The following is a 16,258-nucleotide window of genomic DNA, read 5'->3' on the forward strand; positions in this document are numbered from 1 at the left end:
GCCAGGTGGTAAATATTTTAGGCTTTGCTGGCCATACAGTCTCTGTTGCAGCTATTGAGCTCTGCCTTTAAAATGTGAAAGCAGCCACAGACAGTACATAAATGAAAAAACTCCAATAAAACTGTATGTATGGACACTGAATTTTGAATTTTATATAATTTTCCCATGTCACAAAGTATTTTTATTTTGATTTTTTTCCCCCAACCATTTGAGAATGTAAAAATGAATCTTGGTTCGTGAGCCTTATAAAACAGGTAGCAGGCTGAATTTAGCCTACATTTAATTTGCCGACCCCAGTTCTAGAGTAGCACTATCTGATAGAATTTTGTGATGATGAAAATGTGCTAGCCATTGGCCGTATGTGGCTATTAGACTTGAAATGTGTTAGCTTTGACTGATTTTTTAATTAATAATTTATAAATTACCTTAGTTTTAAAGCTAAGGCTATTAATTAAATATTAGTGCCATTCCAGACTTTTTGTGTTTATGCTAGTTTTGTATGAGCATATGCTGATGTTTCCTGAACTCTCCTTTATAGCATCCATGTTACAGATCCAGCGCCTTGTTCTACCTCTGCAGTCACAGCTGGGTTAACTAAATTAACTGCGAGAAAGGACAACTGTAATGCAGAGAGGGAGTTTTTACAGGGTGCTACTATACCAGAGGCTTGTGATGGCAGTGACGATATATTTGGGTTGAGTACTGATAGTCTGTCCCGTTTACGAAGCCCATCTGTTTTGGAAGTCAGAGAAAAGGGCTATGAAAGATTAAAAGAAGAACTTGCAAAAGCTCAGAGGGTAAGCAGAAAAGATGCTTTATTCTTCCATGTTTTGTATTTGAAATTAATGTTTACTCATGAAGTGGGGCAACTCAAATGAAATCATTGTAGTTTTATACCTACCTTCTCATATGTGTAGCTTCAGCTCCTGTTGGGCAGCATCTGGGAATCTCTGAAATTGGTGGAGTAGTAGTAAAGAAGCTCATCTAAGATTACTAATTGGAAAAATGAGAATCTGAAACCACTACATTGCCTGCTCCCTGTCTTACATTAATATTAACACAGATTTGATGGGTTATGTTCCATGTGTGGGTTTTCCCCTTCTTGTATATGGTTGACTTTATGGTCCTTCACTTGAAGTCATTTAGTTCAAGTCATTTTTTTGGGGGGGGGGAATTTGTTTTAGTAATAATTCCCTTTGCCATTCAGCTGGGCTTGAATATTTTCTGAATCTTGGAGAATTTTCCTTTTTTGTTAATTTGTTCTGTTTCCCATTTGGTCATCTTTAAAATTTCTGCTATTCCCAGATTTGTGGCTATGTCTTGCTCTTTTTCTGTGACTGCAATTAAGTTTCAGAGGGAAATTTATAGTGCTAAATATTTATAATTAGAAAAAGGAAAAAGTCTCAAATCAGCAATCTTAAGCTCTCACTTTAAGAACCTAGAAAAAAAGGGGCACCTGGGTGGCTCAGTCGGTTAAGTGTCCGACTTCAGCTCAGGTCATGATCTGACGGTTCGTGAGTTCGAGCCCCATGTTGGGCTCTGTGTTGACAGCTGAAAGCCTGGAGCCTGCTTCAAATTCTGTCTCGCTTTCTCTCCCTGCTCTTCCCCCACTCGTGTGCGCGCTCTCTCTCTCTCTCTCTCAAAAATAAATAAAAACATTTTTAAAAATTATAAAAAAAGAACCTAGAAAAAACAAAAGCAGAGCAAGCAGAAGGAAGAAAATAATAAAGAGCAGAAATCAATGAAATTGACAACAGAAAAACTAGAGAAAATGAATGAAACAAAGTGCTGATTCTTTAAAAAATAATGAAATTGACAAACCTCTCACAAGACTGACAAAGACACAGATTATTAATAGCAGGAATGAAATGGGATATCACTACAGATTCTGTAGACATCAAAAATACAATAAAGGAATAATATGAACAACTTCCTATATAAATTTGACAACTTAGGTCAAATGGGCCAATTCACATTTAGAAACTTGAGAAGATAGGGCATATTTTAAATGTGTAATTTTTAGCATGTTATGACATTTCACAAACACATACTCCTTCTCTCTTGCTACCAGATTTGTCTCTTAAGAGTGTAAATTGTTGTTTGTATCCCTAGTGCTTAGCAGAATTCAGTACGATGCCTGACATTTATGCTTCCTTATGAATGCTTCAGTGAATGGCTGATAGCTAAAATAGCCACACAGATATTTTAAAACATTTCTGGTTAAATATATTTTATCGAAAAGAAAAATCAGTAGCCTTTTTATCTTTTTTCCAAAGGGAAGGGATATGTGATTGTATTTGGCAGAAGCCATCTGGATCAGACTCTGTTGTCTTAATACACAGTAGTAAGTGCAATCACAGTTTATGTAGAGCTGAACTATTGAGCATATATATCTATCATTGAGAATATGTTGTGGTTACTTATTGATGAGAACAGATTGCTAATTTCTTAGCTCCAGTTGAGAATTTCTTTTAAAGTCTTTTATTTGCTGTATTTAGAGGTCCTGTTGAGGTAATTGAAATAGTAATGACATGTGAACATATACATATGGTGAATTATGAATGTACAAGATAGTATTAATACTTAGAGGTTAAGTCTTGAAAATGTCTTGAATATGAAAATATTTCTTGATTGTATCAGCCTGTGAATTAAAATTATGTCAACGACCATTCTCTTTATTCTGATTATTCTTTTAAGAGACTACAGAGAGTTATTGTTTTTCCATTCTTTTACCTTTAACCTATTTTTATCTTCTTCTATAAAGTGAGTTTTTTACAGGTGGTATATAGCTATCGTTTTGCTTTTTTATCCATTCTGTTAATCTTTGCCTTTTAATTGGTGTGTTTAGACCATTTACATTTAATGTGATTATTAATATGGTTTTGTTTATATATGCCATCATTACTGTGTTTGTTTTCTGTTTGTTCCATATGTTCCTTTTTCTTCTTTTTCCTTCTTTTATGCTTGCTTTTGGATTAATTCCATATTTTTGCTGATTTCATCTTGTCTCCTTTGGCTTATTAGGTATATATCTTTGTTGTGCTAACTCAATGATTGCATTAGGGTTTATAGTATACATAATTAACTTATCCCTGTTTAGTTTCTAATGACGTTATACTATCTCACATATAATGTAAGAACCTTACAAAAGTGTACTGCCTGTCTCTTCTTTTCCTGCCTTTGTGCTATAATTGTTTTTTGCTCATGATTATATTTTGAACACATAATTGGTTTTCAATACGTTTTGTTGATTAAATGAATGTATATATATGTATGCAGTTACATCATTGTATGAATAGACACACTTGTTAGTTAGGGACATGCTAGCTGCTTATAAGCAACCCCTAAATTTTAGTAACTTAAAGAAGTTAACTTTTATTTATTGACCATTCTGGAATAGATGTGCATAGTTGTTAGGCAGATCTTTATGAAATAATTCAGGGCTCCTTTTTCTTCTGTCTTGGATGTTTGTAATCTTTTGGAATTTTATTATCTATATCTAACCAGTGAGATGAGGGGAAAAGAAATCTTGGAGAAGGCACACTGGCTTCTAAAGAGCCTTGACTTAGAAGTGACACACACAACTTTTGCTCACATTCCATTGCAAACCAATTTCATACTGATACTTAGATGTGTGGTGGGCTAGGAAATGTAGTCCCTACTGGGCAACCACTTCCCAGCAACAAATCCATACCATGTGTAGGGGGAATACTAATGTGATCATTGATTTTGAGGTACAGAGATGCCAGAAATGATACTGTAGTTCTTCACTTGTTTGGCCTTCTGTAGGTCATTGCTGAAGAGCAGTTTTGATGGAATTCTGAAGTAGAAGTTGGGCTTTGGTTTACCTTTTTTAAATGTTGCTTCTTGGGTACTAACCAAAGCAATCTACATATTTACTGCAATTCCTATCAAAATAACGTCAGCATTCTTCACAGAGCTAGAACAAACAATCCTAAAATTTGTATGGTATCAGAAAAGACCCTGAATAGCCAAAGCAATCCTGAAAAAGAAAACCAAAGCTGAAGGCATCATAATTCCGGACTTCAAGCTGTATTACAAAGCTGTAATCATCAAGACAGTATGGTACCAGCATAAGAACAGACGCATAAATCATTGGAACAGAATAGAGAACCCAGAAATGGACCCACAAATGTATGGGCAACTAATCTTTGACAAAGCAGGAAAAGAATATCAAATGGAATAAAGACAGTCTCTTCAGCACGTGGTGCTGGGAAAACTGGACAGCAACATGCAGAAGAATGAGCCTGGACCACTTTCTTACACCATACACAAAAATAAACTTAAAATGGATGAAAGACCTAAACATAAGACAGGAAGCCATCAAAATCCTAGAGGAGAAAGGAGGCAAAAACCTCTTTGACCTCAGCTACAGCAACTTCTTACTTGGCACGTCTCCAGAGGCAAGGGAAATAAAAGCAAAAATGAATTATTGGGGCCTCATAAAGATAAAAGCTTTGGCAAAGGAAACTTCTGCAAAAGGAATAATCAGCAAAGGTAAAAGGCAACTGACAGAATGGGAGAAGATATTTGCAAACAACATATCAGATAAAGGGCCAGTATCCAAAATCTATAAAGAACTTATCAAAATCAACACCTAAAAAACAAATAATCCAGTAAAGAAATGGGCAAAAGACACGAATAGACAGTTTACCACAGAAGATATCTAGATGGTCAGCCGACACATGAAAAAATGCTCAACATCACTCATCATCAGGGAAATACAAATCAAAACCACAATGAGATACCACCTCACACCTGTCAGAATGGCTAAACTTGACAACTCAGGCAACAACAGATATTGGCAAGGATGTGGAGAAAGAGGATGTCTTTTGCACTGGTGGTGGGAATGCCAACTGGTGAGCCACTCTAGAAAACAGTATGGAGGTTCCTCAAAAAATTGAAAATAGAACTATGCTGCAACCCAGCAATTGCACTACTAGGTATGTATCCAAGGGATACAGGAGAGCTGTTTCTTAGGGGCATATGCACCCTAATATTTATAGCAGCACTGTCAAGAGTAGCCAAAATATGGAAAGAGCCCAGGTGTCCATCGACTGATGAACGGATAAAGAAGGTGTGGGTGGGTGGGTGGGGGAATACTATGTGGCAATCAAAAAGAATGAAATTTTGCCATGTGCAACAATGTGAAAGTACACTGTATTATGCTAAGCAAAACAAGAGAAAGACAAATACATGATTTCACTCGTGGAATTTAAGAAACAGATGAACATAGGGAAAGGGAAGCACAAATAAGATAAAAAAACAGAGACAAACCATAAGAGACTCTTAAATACAAAAAACAAACAGGATTGCTGGCAGGGTATTGGGTGGGGGGAAGGTCTAGAAGGGTGAGAGGCATTAAGGAGGACACTTGTTGGGCTGAGCACTGGTTATGTAAGTGATGAATCACTGAATTCTGTTTCTGAAATTATTACACTATATGTTAACTTGGATTTAAATTAAAAATAAATAAAATAAAGTGTTGCTTCCTGGACTCTGTCCCAGATTCTGCTGAAATAATATTATCGTGCTGAGGCTTGGGGATATGCATTTTTAATAAACTCCCTCATTGTTTCTTATATTTACTAAGTGTGAGACCCACTGGTATAATGTGTTACTTTCAGCTTTTAATTATTCTTCCTTAAAAGAGAGTGAAATAACTTGGAAAATAAAATTCAGTGGAATGACTTGCAGCCAGATAAAGTCACTCAAAAACATGTACCTGTATCAAATCCATATTCAGCATGGTTCTACTAACTGTGGCCATGGATGTTCATAAACATGTACTATGTTCTTTTATAAACAGATATATTTCTTGAGTAACCAAAGTATTAACAGCATTGTTCAAAGCCCTGTAGGGGGCAAAAATAAATTAGACTTGACCCTGTCTTTAAGGTATTTACTAGCTGGGGAGAAAAGACATGTATACACGGTCATGTTTACTGATATGGAGTTGTATATATATATATATATATTTTTTTTTTTTTCCGATTTTAACCTTCATGACACTCATCATTGCCTACTTGTGTGTGAACTTGGTTGTAGTTGTTCATGTTGTGATTAATTCAGTTGAACTCTGTGAGTTGGGTTTATTTGTTGGTCTTAATTACTGGCTTAAATGTCTTCAAAATGACCTCATTATGATAGCATTGAAACAGAAAAATATTTAAAAAAAGAATAAAAATCTCTGTCTCTGTCAGCTTAAAAGGGTTCTTCCTATATGTGTAAAATGAAAATTCCAAGTGGAAAAAAAACATAGTTTCATTGACAGCACTTTTTCTTTCTTGATGTATTATATGTTTATCTTAAATACAATAGTCTTAAGTTTGGAATATACTTGATCAGAGTCCTAATGTTCTGTGGTTTGAGTATCTCTCAAATTTCTTTTCTTTAGTACTACCACTCTAAATTTGTATCTGCTGCTAAAGTATACCAGTGATCAGTGAACTGTTTTTCTTGTATCTAGTCTTTTTTTTTTTAACCTTTCTACACTTCCAAGTTACCATTTTGAATTGCAGATCTGATTGTTGCTATCCTGTTTAAAATCTTTCAGTGACTTCCCATTTGCCCTTGAGATAATTTCCCTTTGTCTTTAAAGGAAATCCTGATTTCCAAGGCAGTGCTTTTCAGGACAGGTCATAAACCTAACTTGCTGGCATTATCTTTTTGTGGTGGTTATCCCTCCTCGTCTTTAGCTACTATAAAACATACTCTTTTATTTCTTCCTCTGCATTTGGCAAACTCCTACTTTTTCTGGTATGTATGCATCACTATAGTCCTTATCAAATAGCCACGTGAATCTGTTTAAAGATTTGCTACGCTGAACAGGAAAATCATTAATGGGGGTTTACTCCTTTTCTAAGTGTCCCCAGCACCTAGATGAATGCCTGATGCTAACAGAAGAATCAGCATTCAATCAACACAAAATTAATGTTTCTTGAAGGAATGAAGCTTGAATAACTATGTTACGGTGTAACATTCTGATAATGAAAAGTACAAATTCTGAGAAATAGTCACACGGATTACAAATTCAACTTCACATAGGTAGACTGAGAATAGACATTGAGGCATAGAGAGAAAGTAGTCAGACATTTACGTGGAAAAGGTTAAACCAGATGGATGGGCTCGGATGGGGAGTGAAACGAGTGAATCAGGCCAGTTTTACTCTAGAGTATGGATCAAGGGAGATAACTCGAAAGGGAAATTGAGCACGTGTTGTAGAGGGCCTTTAGTATTACAGTGAAGTCCATGCCACTTTGGTAAATGATAGGGAGCTATTCAAGAATTTTGCCTTCATGAACAACAGTGTGTTGCTCTAGTGGATTGGAAATTTCTCTAGGGGCAGTATCTTAGCTGGTTTTGTATCCTGAGGGATTACCATAGGGACCACCTAGTAGGAAATGTTGAATAAATTGGCTTAGTTTTCATAGGAAATTGTAAAATAGTGAAATTTTAGAGTTTGAAAGAATCTGGCATTAGATTTATGCAGTTACAGATTTAAAAATGAACTCAGGGAGAATTGGCATCTTTATGAGATCTTTCTACTCAAAAACATGGTGTGTCCTTCCTGTTTGTTTAGGACTACTTCTGTATTTTTGTATTTGGCAGTATTTTAAAGTTTTCATTTTGCATTGTGGTCTTCAGCGTTCTGAAGTTTTGTCATCAGTGATTTTTGCCCTGTATTCTGATATCAAGATTCAGATTCTTATTTTATTTTTATTTGTATTACGTTTTAAAGCATACTTCGCCCATTTTTTTTTTTTTAATCTGTCTGAATCACTTTGTTTTAGGCGTGTCTCTTATGTATACAGTACAGAGATAAATTTTGTTTTTTTAAGCCAATCTGAAAATCATTTTCTTTTAATTAGGTGAGTTACGCCCATGAACGTTTATTGATAAATTTGTTACGTTTGGGCTGGTTTCTGTCACATAGCTTTCAGATGTCTCCTGGGTGTGTATGCAGACCCTTATGTGCTCTGTTTTCTTCGTGTCTTCTTCCTTTTTGGTGTTTTGGAAGGTTTGATTTCCGTTCTAGTTGTTACTTTCCTTTAATCAAAGATGTATATATCTCCTAGCCTTTCTTGAGATACTGCCTTTGTTCACTGCCATAAGCAATACTGAAATTATCTAGTTCCTGTTTATTTCTCTTGTATCATTGAATTTTAAAGTTTTATCTCAGTTTTAATATCTTGCTCTTAGATATGTTTAGGTTTATACTAGTTAAGTTGTGAGTCTCAAGTTGTATACCTTTGCTCCCCATGAATATTTGAGAAGTTTATGACTTTAATTTCATCTTTCTCTTATTTGTGTGTGTGTATGTGTATTATTTAAAAAAATTGTTTTTAACATTTTTATGTTAAGAGACAGAGACAGGGTGCTAGCAGGGGAGGGGCAGAGAGAGAGGGAGCCACAGAATCAGAATCAGGCTCCAGGCTCTGAGCTATCAGCACAGAGCCTGATGCCGGGCTCGAACCCACAAACTGCGAGATCTGAAGTCAGATGCTCAACTGACTGAGCCACCCAGGTGCCTCAATGTTTGTTATTTTTATATTCCTAAAGCTCATCACATTTAAGTAGCTGTTTTGTCAGCTCTATCCCTTTTTTTTTTTTTAATTTTTTTTTTTCCAACGTTTTTTATTTATTTTTTGGGACAGAGAGAGAGCATGAACGGGGGAGGGGCAGAGAGAGAGGGAGACACAGAATCAGAAACAGGCTCCAGGCTCCGAGCCATCAGCCCAGAGCCTGACACGGGGCTCGAACTCACGGACCGTGAGATCGTGACCTGGCTGAAGTTGGACGCTTAACCAACTGCGCCACCCAGGCGCCCCAGCTCTATCCCTTTTTAAAAAACAGACTTAATTTTTTTAGAGCGGTTTTAGGTTCACCTAAAATTGAGAGAGAAATACAGAGTTCCCATACACCTGCATGGTCCCTCAGCACTATCCAATCCCACCCCAGGATGATATATTTATTATAATCAATGACCCTATATTGGCATATCACTATCCCCCCAAATCCAGAATTTATATTAGGGTTTCCTTGGTGTTCTGTATTCTATGGATTTTGACAAGTGTGTAATGACATGTATTGACAGTTGTAGTATTACCCAGAATAGTTTCACTGCCCTGAAAATCCTCTAAACCTGTTTATTCCTCCCTACCCCCAAATTCTGGCAATGATTGATGTTTTTATGGTCTCCATAGTTTTACCTTCTCCAGAATGTCATAGTTGGAATCAGAGTATGTAGCCTTTTCAGATTAGATGCTTTTATTTAATAATACGCATTTATTTGCCTCCATGTCTTTTCATGGCTTGGTAGCTCATTTCCTTTTAATGCTGAGTAATATTCCATTATCTCAACGTACCACAGTTTATTCATTCACCTACTGAAGGACATTTGGGTTGTTTCCAAGTTTTGGCAATTAGGAATGTATAAACATCTGTGTACAGGTTTTTGTGTAAATCTGTTCCCAACTCCTTTGGGTAAATACTAAGGAGTGCAGTTGCTGGATCATATGGTAAGAGTGTGTTTAATTTTATAAAAAGCAGCCGAACTGTCTTTTAACCTAGCTGAGCCATGCTAAATTCCCAGTGTATGGGAGAGCCTGTTGCTTCCCGTTCTTGTCAGCATTTGGTATTGTCAGTGTTCTGGATTTTGGACGCTATTGATAGGTGTGTGATGATATCATTGTTGTTTTAATTTGCATTTCGTGATGACCTATAATACAGAATATCTTTTCATATGCTTATTTGCCTTCTTTATATCTTCTTTGTTGAATTGTCTCTTCAGGTATTTTGCCCATTTTTTAATCCGGTTGTTTGTTTTCTTACTGTTGAGTTTTAAGAATTTCTATATTTTTGATAACAGTCTCTTATCAGGTATGTCTTTTGCAGAAATTTTCTCCCAGGCTTGTCTTTTCGTTCTCTTGATATCGTCATCTTTTAGTTGTAGTTCTACAGTTAAATATGTTTGCTTCTCACCCTCAGTCCTTAGCGTTAAAGCTTCTTCAGCTTCTTCTGGATTATCTGAATCTCATTCTTTACTTGGTCACTCAGTCACTCATAGGAGAGAGATTCTCTGAAGTTTTGCAGGTTTATAACTCTTTGTCTCTGACTTTATACTTTGGCTAAATATAAAATTCTCATTTCACAGTGTTTCCCTTGACTATCTTAAAAATGTTATTCTGGGGGTACTTGGGTGGCTCAGTCAGTTGAGTGTCCAACTTCGGCCCAGGTCATGATCTCATGGTTCGGGAGTTCGAGCCTCACATCTGGCTCTCTGCTGTCAGCACAGAGCCTGCTTCTGATCCTCTGTTCCCCTCTCCCTGCTCCTCTCCTACCTGCACTCTCTCAAAAATAAAGTTAAATATTTTTAAAAAATGTTATTCTGGTGTTTTCTAGCATAAACTGCTGTTGGCATTTTAATACCAATCTGATTACCTTATAGGTGACTTGGATTGTGTTTAACTTTTTTATAATGGTAACTTCACATATTTGTGTTTGTTTTTCATATTTAAATGAATTGGATTTTCCTGGACTGTTAGGAGGAGGTTCCTGTGAAGGAGGAGGATAAACCAAGGAGTTTCATGTTCAAGAGTTTTCCCTTCTGTTGTTATTGGTGTATCTGTGTCACCACTTCTGTCTTTCAGAGGTAAACCTTGTTCAGGAAGGTTTTCTCCTCTAGCCCACTGCCTCTGCAAACTTTACAGGCTTAACATTATCTCTAAAAATGATATTTCTAGTAGAAATATAAGAAAAGATAATTATTTTTTCTTACACTACTTTCTGCGATCCTTTGGAACCTTGCCACCCTCTTTCTCCTTTGATATCTTAGCCTTCTTTCTCTCTATGTCCATTATTCCTGTCCTGCAGTTTGGTTTCAGATTCCAAGAGTTTTTCCCTTGGGGTGGGCTTTGTACTAGAAGGGTCTCTTTGCTGAATGCTGCGTGATTCCTCAGAGTTTAGGGCATTACAGCACTGTTTGCTGTGTCAGGACTACATACACATTTTTGCATTCCACCTGCAACTTGGAGCCTGTGAAAACCTTTTCCTTTTTCTCCATTTGTTCTCATACTTGTTCTCCCAGTTTTCAGAGAGGCTGAGTCCTCTCCTTTGGGGTATTTGTAATGATTTTTGGGTTCTGAGGCTTCATACGATACCTCTGTAGTCACTTCCACTTCCTGCTGTCCCTTCCACATAGCTGCTGATTCTTTGGTGTTGGTAGTGTAGCCACGTTCTCTCACAGTCTAAGATTTGTGGGGATTTCCTTCCGTAGTTTTGTTGAAGGTGTACTCATTGGGTTCTTCTGACTTTCCAGTTGGTATATTTGATTTTCAGGAGTTGCCCTTGGGGGATTCTATGCTGCCACCACAATTACAACACAACAAATCCATGATTTCATTAGTGTAATTGTGACCAATATATAGGAAGGTGGGATTTTTTTTTAGCCCTAAATTTGAAAGATTAATTTAGGACAACATATAAAATTGCATATTATTTACATCTTAATAAGGGATTTTTTAAACATCTATTTGATGCCTTTTGAGAACTCATGTATAAATATTAGGAAGTGATTTTGTCGTTAACATTTTTCTTAGTTTTAAATGCAAATATGTTTCATTCACTTCTGGTTGCAGGGCTAAATGGGTATAGTCTACTAATGGAAATTTTAGACTAATTGCCATATGGTACATAGTTATCTATAAGTGAACAAATTTTAAAATAAACTTGAAAAAACCACACTGAACTTTTATTGAGATGGATAAGCGTAATTAAAGAAATTCCCTCCTGGATGGAAATAAGTATCTTCAGAGAACAGTTAAGGGGAAAAAGAGTGAAGTTATTGAATTGTATATTTCACATGTAATATGTAATCTTAATCTTTGTATGTCTCATGACAGAAACATTAAAATTTAAATATGTAAGTTGGAAATATTTGTAATTTTAGACTTGCCTCATTGTTTTCCACACAGCAAGTGCTAGATCAACATTTTCAGTGTGAACCTTAGGAGGGGACAGTATTAATATTTTGTAATTTTATTAGTAAAGATTATGTAGTCTGTTGAATCTAACTTCAAACTATGGAGATTCAAAGTACAATGATCAATTTCTCATAGGAACTGAAGTTAAAAGATGAAGAGTGTGAGAGGCTTTCTAAAGTACGAGATCAACTCGGACAGGAACTGGAGGAGCTCACAGCCAGTCTGTTTGAGGTTGGTCTATTTATGTCTTGGCCAAGAGCAACGTCTTGCTTTTTTTATATTCATAGAATTGTTCTTTGAGGGAATCTTGGAAAAGTAATGCTTAGCTTTACATAGTTTCTAAATCATCTAAGAAAAATGAAATCTTTAAGATGGAGTCTCCAATTTAAAATGATGGGAAAAGGAAAAGATACCATAAGCTACCAGTATCAATCAGGTTGTTTAAAAATGCCCATGTGGGAAGAAAGGTTGTAAATTTTAATTCTGTTTTTATCAAGTATTTAGGGGCTACTTTAAGATAATCTTACAATGTGACTCCAGAACAAAGATGGGAAACCCTTGAGGTAGCTATCTGATAGGTGATGGTTTGAGGATTGTTAGAAAGCATACCTACTTGTTAGAAAGCATACCTACTTGTTAGAAGGCACACTTCACCTACCTTTCTTTCTTTCTTTTTTTTAAGTTTATTTATTTTTGAGAGAGCGATTGGGGTGGGGGGGAGGGGGGAAGGATCCCAAGCTGTGCTATCAGCACAGAGCCTGACATGGGGCTCGATCTCACGGTTCGCAAGATCATGACCTGACCTGAGATCAGGAGTTGGGTGCTTAACCGACTGAGCCACTCACGCATTCCCACACTTATCTCCCTCCTGCCAACAGGACCAAAATTTCTGCCCAGTTCTAGCAGTGTTTCTCATTAAGGGTTCCACTGACATTGTCATTTTGCATTTTTTGACATATTAATCAGGGTTCTCCAGAGACACAGAAACCAATAAGATGTGTATATAGAAAGAGATTGATCTAAGAAATCAGCACCCGCGATTATGGAAGCTGGCTGTTCCCAAAACCTGCAGAGTGAGTTAACAGGCTGAAGACCCAGGAGAGCTCATGGTGTAGTTATAGTCCAGGTACACAGGTCTGAGAAACCTGAGAACTGATGGTGCAGTTCTATTCCTAAGGCTGACAGGCTTGAGATGCAACAAGAACTGATGTTTCACTTGGATTTTGAAGGCAGGAAGACTTCTCTTGTACTCCGTGGGGATCAGCCTTTTTGTTCTGTTCAGTCCTTCAACTGATTGGATGAAGCCCAACCACAGTATGGAGAACAGTCTGCCTTATCTCACATACCAATTCAGATGTTAATCTCAGAAACACTTCCACAGAAACACCCAGAATAATGTTTGACCAAATATCTGGGCATCAAGTGGCCTAGTCAAGTTGACGCATAAAATTAACCATCGTACTTAGTGTTGGCCCTAAGATAAAAGTTCCTTATTCAGAAAGGTTGATGTGTTACTGGAATGACTACTGTCATTATCACATCAATAATTTCTTTTTTTTCCTCTAAAAATTTGTTTTTAAAACTTTGTAGTAAAAGATTTTAGAAAAATTTCTTCCGTTTTTGTTGTTTTTATTTATGCAACATTTTTTTCAGTTTTAGAGGTATGCGTATTTTCTTACATAATTGTAATCCTAATATATTTTGTATTTTTTCTTCAAATAACATGTTTTTGTGTTAACTTACATGGTCATTGCAGTGATAGTCCTAATCTATCAACTTGCATACTCCACCATTTTTAATGTTGTAAGTAACATCATAACAGGTTAAATGGGGCTTTCTTCAGATGTGGACTTTTCTGTGCCACACACCTTTGGCCCCTCCTCTGTCTTTTTTGGGATCATTTTCTTTCATGAACATTGGAAAACTGATCTATTATTTTTTGTTAGCTAGTCCTCAGAGATGAGAGAAAGATAAATGTAAGGATGGGAAGAGTGGGGAATTAAAGCTCTAGAAGACAAGAGCTATAGGACTTGTCACATTTTTGTTTGCAGAAGGGGTGTGCAGAAACCTTAGACTTTTTCATCCAGTATTGTCTGGCCAGAAAAATTTCATAATGATGTATAGGTACTAGATAAGAAAGCAAATGTGTTAAATTTCTCACGTGCCTGCCCATAATTTTAGCCTTGCTTAGTTCCTCTTGTTTGCACTTGTATGTATATTCTATTAGATGAAGTAGGAGGAGAACAAACAGGAGAAACTTCTCCCTCTCCATAGTGGGATGTGAAGGAACAGAAATGCTGGTTTTGCAATGAATGAAAAAGTTTACCAAAAAAAGGTTTTGGGTCCCTGATCTATCCCTGATCCTACAATGGCTAATAACCTTGATACTATGTATTCTTTCTGGGAAAGAAGTTACATTAATTAAAGATGATTTCAGTAATGAAGAGAATTGTCTTCAAACCAGTTATTTATGAATTTTGTGAAAAGGTGCTAAACATTTTTCTGTGGTCTTTTTAATTATGCCTTCATGATCTCAGTTTACCATTGTATTATGAAAAAGCTTTTTGCTTGCATTTTAGGTATATGTACATACAGTTTTTTAAGAATTAAATGTTATTTTGAATAAACAATTTGTACAACTTTGGCAAACTTAACATGTAACTTCAAATTAGGAGTTTGTTGTGTATGAATCATCTTGAATATAATATACTTTGTAACAAAGTTGTGTCTTAAAAAAACTATCAAAAATAAGAACTCTAAAGTTACATAGATGTATTCCCACCTAGTATCTCAGATTTTGAGATAATATAGAATGAAATCAGTTGAAATAATGCTTTACAAAGAAAAAAAGAGGGGTAGCCTTAAGATTTTTTTTTTTTTTACATTTTGTCAACCACTTTTAGTAAATGTCTATAATATGCCTAGTTTTCTCTCTGTAATGCCATGAGGCATATAATGAAAATTATTGTCATTTTATCTGTGAGGAAAATGAGGCATAGGAAGTTAAGGAACAATGTTGGGATTCAAATTCATAACCCCAACCCTTACTTTAAGTACTATGGAAATCATAAATGGGACTTCTCTTCGTCTGAAGCCACAGAAGAGGAGTCATCATTGAGGACTCTCCTTTTTCTCACATTCAGACTGTCCGTATTTTACAAGCCTTTAGTATTTATTACCTAGCCCAGTAGATGCCACATTTTTTGATCATGTACTCAATCTATAAAAGAACAATTTGAGCATGTACCTTTATTATGATGAAGATACATAATATTGAGAATTACCTATGTGACAGGCACTGTTTTAAAAGCATATATACTTACTTATAAATTACATGTATATACTAATATATATAAATTGTTACATAAATTATAAAACACCAGTTTATAAAGCAACTCAATCATAAATGCTTATTTTTTATAATAGTACAGAAATGTTTTATTCTCACTAAAATATGTTGTGCGTATGTATATATTTTTTTAGTGAAAGTAGTACACTTGCATATATTACCTTGTTCTAGAGAATTTTAATCTTAATTTATGATTCAGATGAAGTTCTGGTCTAAATTTCATATTTTAAATTAAATGTAATGCAGCTAATAACTCACAAATACATGGATCCAAATGGAAGAAATACATCTTTCTCTATATTAAATCATTATACTGAATTTTCAGTTCCATTCCTGGTTATGTGAAACTTTTTCTAGAATATTCTCTAGTGAATTTGTATTCTCTAATACCAACGATGTCTTTGTGAATTAATCAGCAAATGTTGAGTTTAAACGTTATTTTAAAGAAAGAGTAAAAACACCTTCATTTGAATCACTGCTAACCAGATAGGAAAAAAATTGTTTTCAAATTCTGGAAGTGTATAGACATGAATGTTTATATCAGGTCTGCAAACTACAGCCTGTCTTTACTTTTGTGCAGCCTTATGAGCCAAGATTGGTTTTTACACTTTCGAGTGGTTAGGGAAAAGAATCAAGAGAGTATTTTGTGACATGCAACCTGAAATTCAGACTTCAGTGCTGATAAATGTTTATTGAAACGGCCACGTTCACTGTCCACGTGTTGTCGGTGGCTGCTTTCACACTGCAGTAGCAGGGTTGAGTATTACAGCAGAGACTGTATGGCTCATAAAGCCCAAACTGCTTACTGTGTGACCTTTTACAGAAAAAGTTTGCTGACTCCTGGTGTACCTGATACTTGCATTTTTTTCAGCTTTCAGAATGGCAGAGTGATAGAAAATTTTCC

The 16,258-nt window shown here is 35.8% G+C and overlaps 1 protein-coding gene across 6 annotated transcripts in view; it reads left to right on the forward strand.

Moving 5' to 3' along the window:
* Positions 1–16,258, forward strand: part of LOC102970128 (RAB3A interacting protein) — a 47,342-nt gene that overhangs the window by 16,821 nt on the left and 14,263 nt on the right. For all 6 annotated transcript variants that reach the window (XM_042992740.1, XM_042992743.1, XM_042992738.1 and 3 more), the window contains 2 exons: positions 539–797; positions 12,141–12,236. In XM_042992740.1, coding sequence (XP_042848674.1) covers positions 539–797; positions 12,141–12,236 — 355 coding nt within the window. The remainder of the gene's footprint in view (positions 1–538; positions 798–12,140; positions 12,237–16,258) is intronic.

Source organism: Panthera tigris, chromosome B4 (assembly GCF_018350195.1).
Source record: "Panthera tigris isolate Pti1 chromosome B4, P.tigris_Pti1_mat1.1, whole genome shotgun sequence".
In the NCBI taxonomy this organism is placed as follows: domain Eukaryota; kingdom Metazoa; phylum Chordata; class Mammalia; order Carnivora; family Felidae; genus Panthera; species Panthera tigris.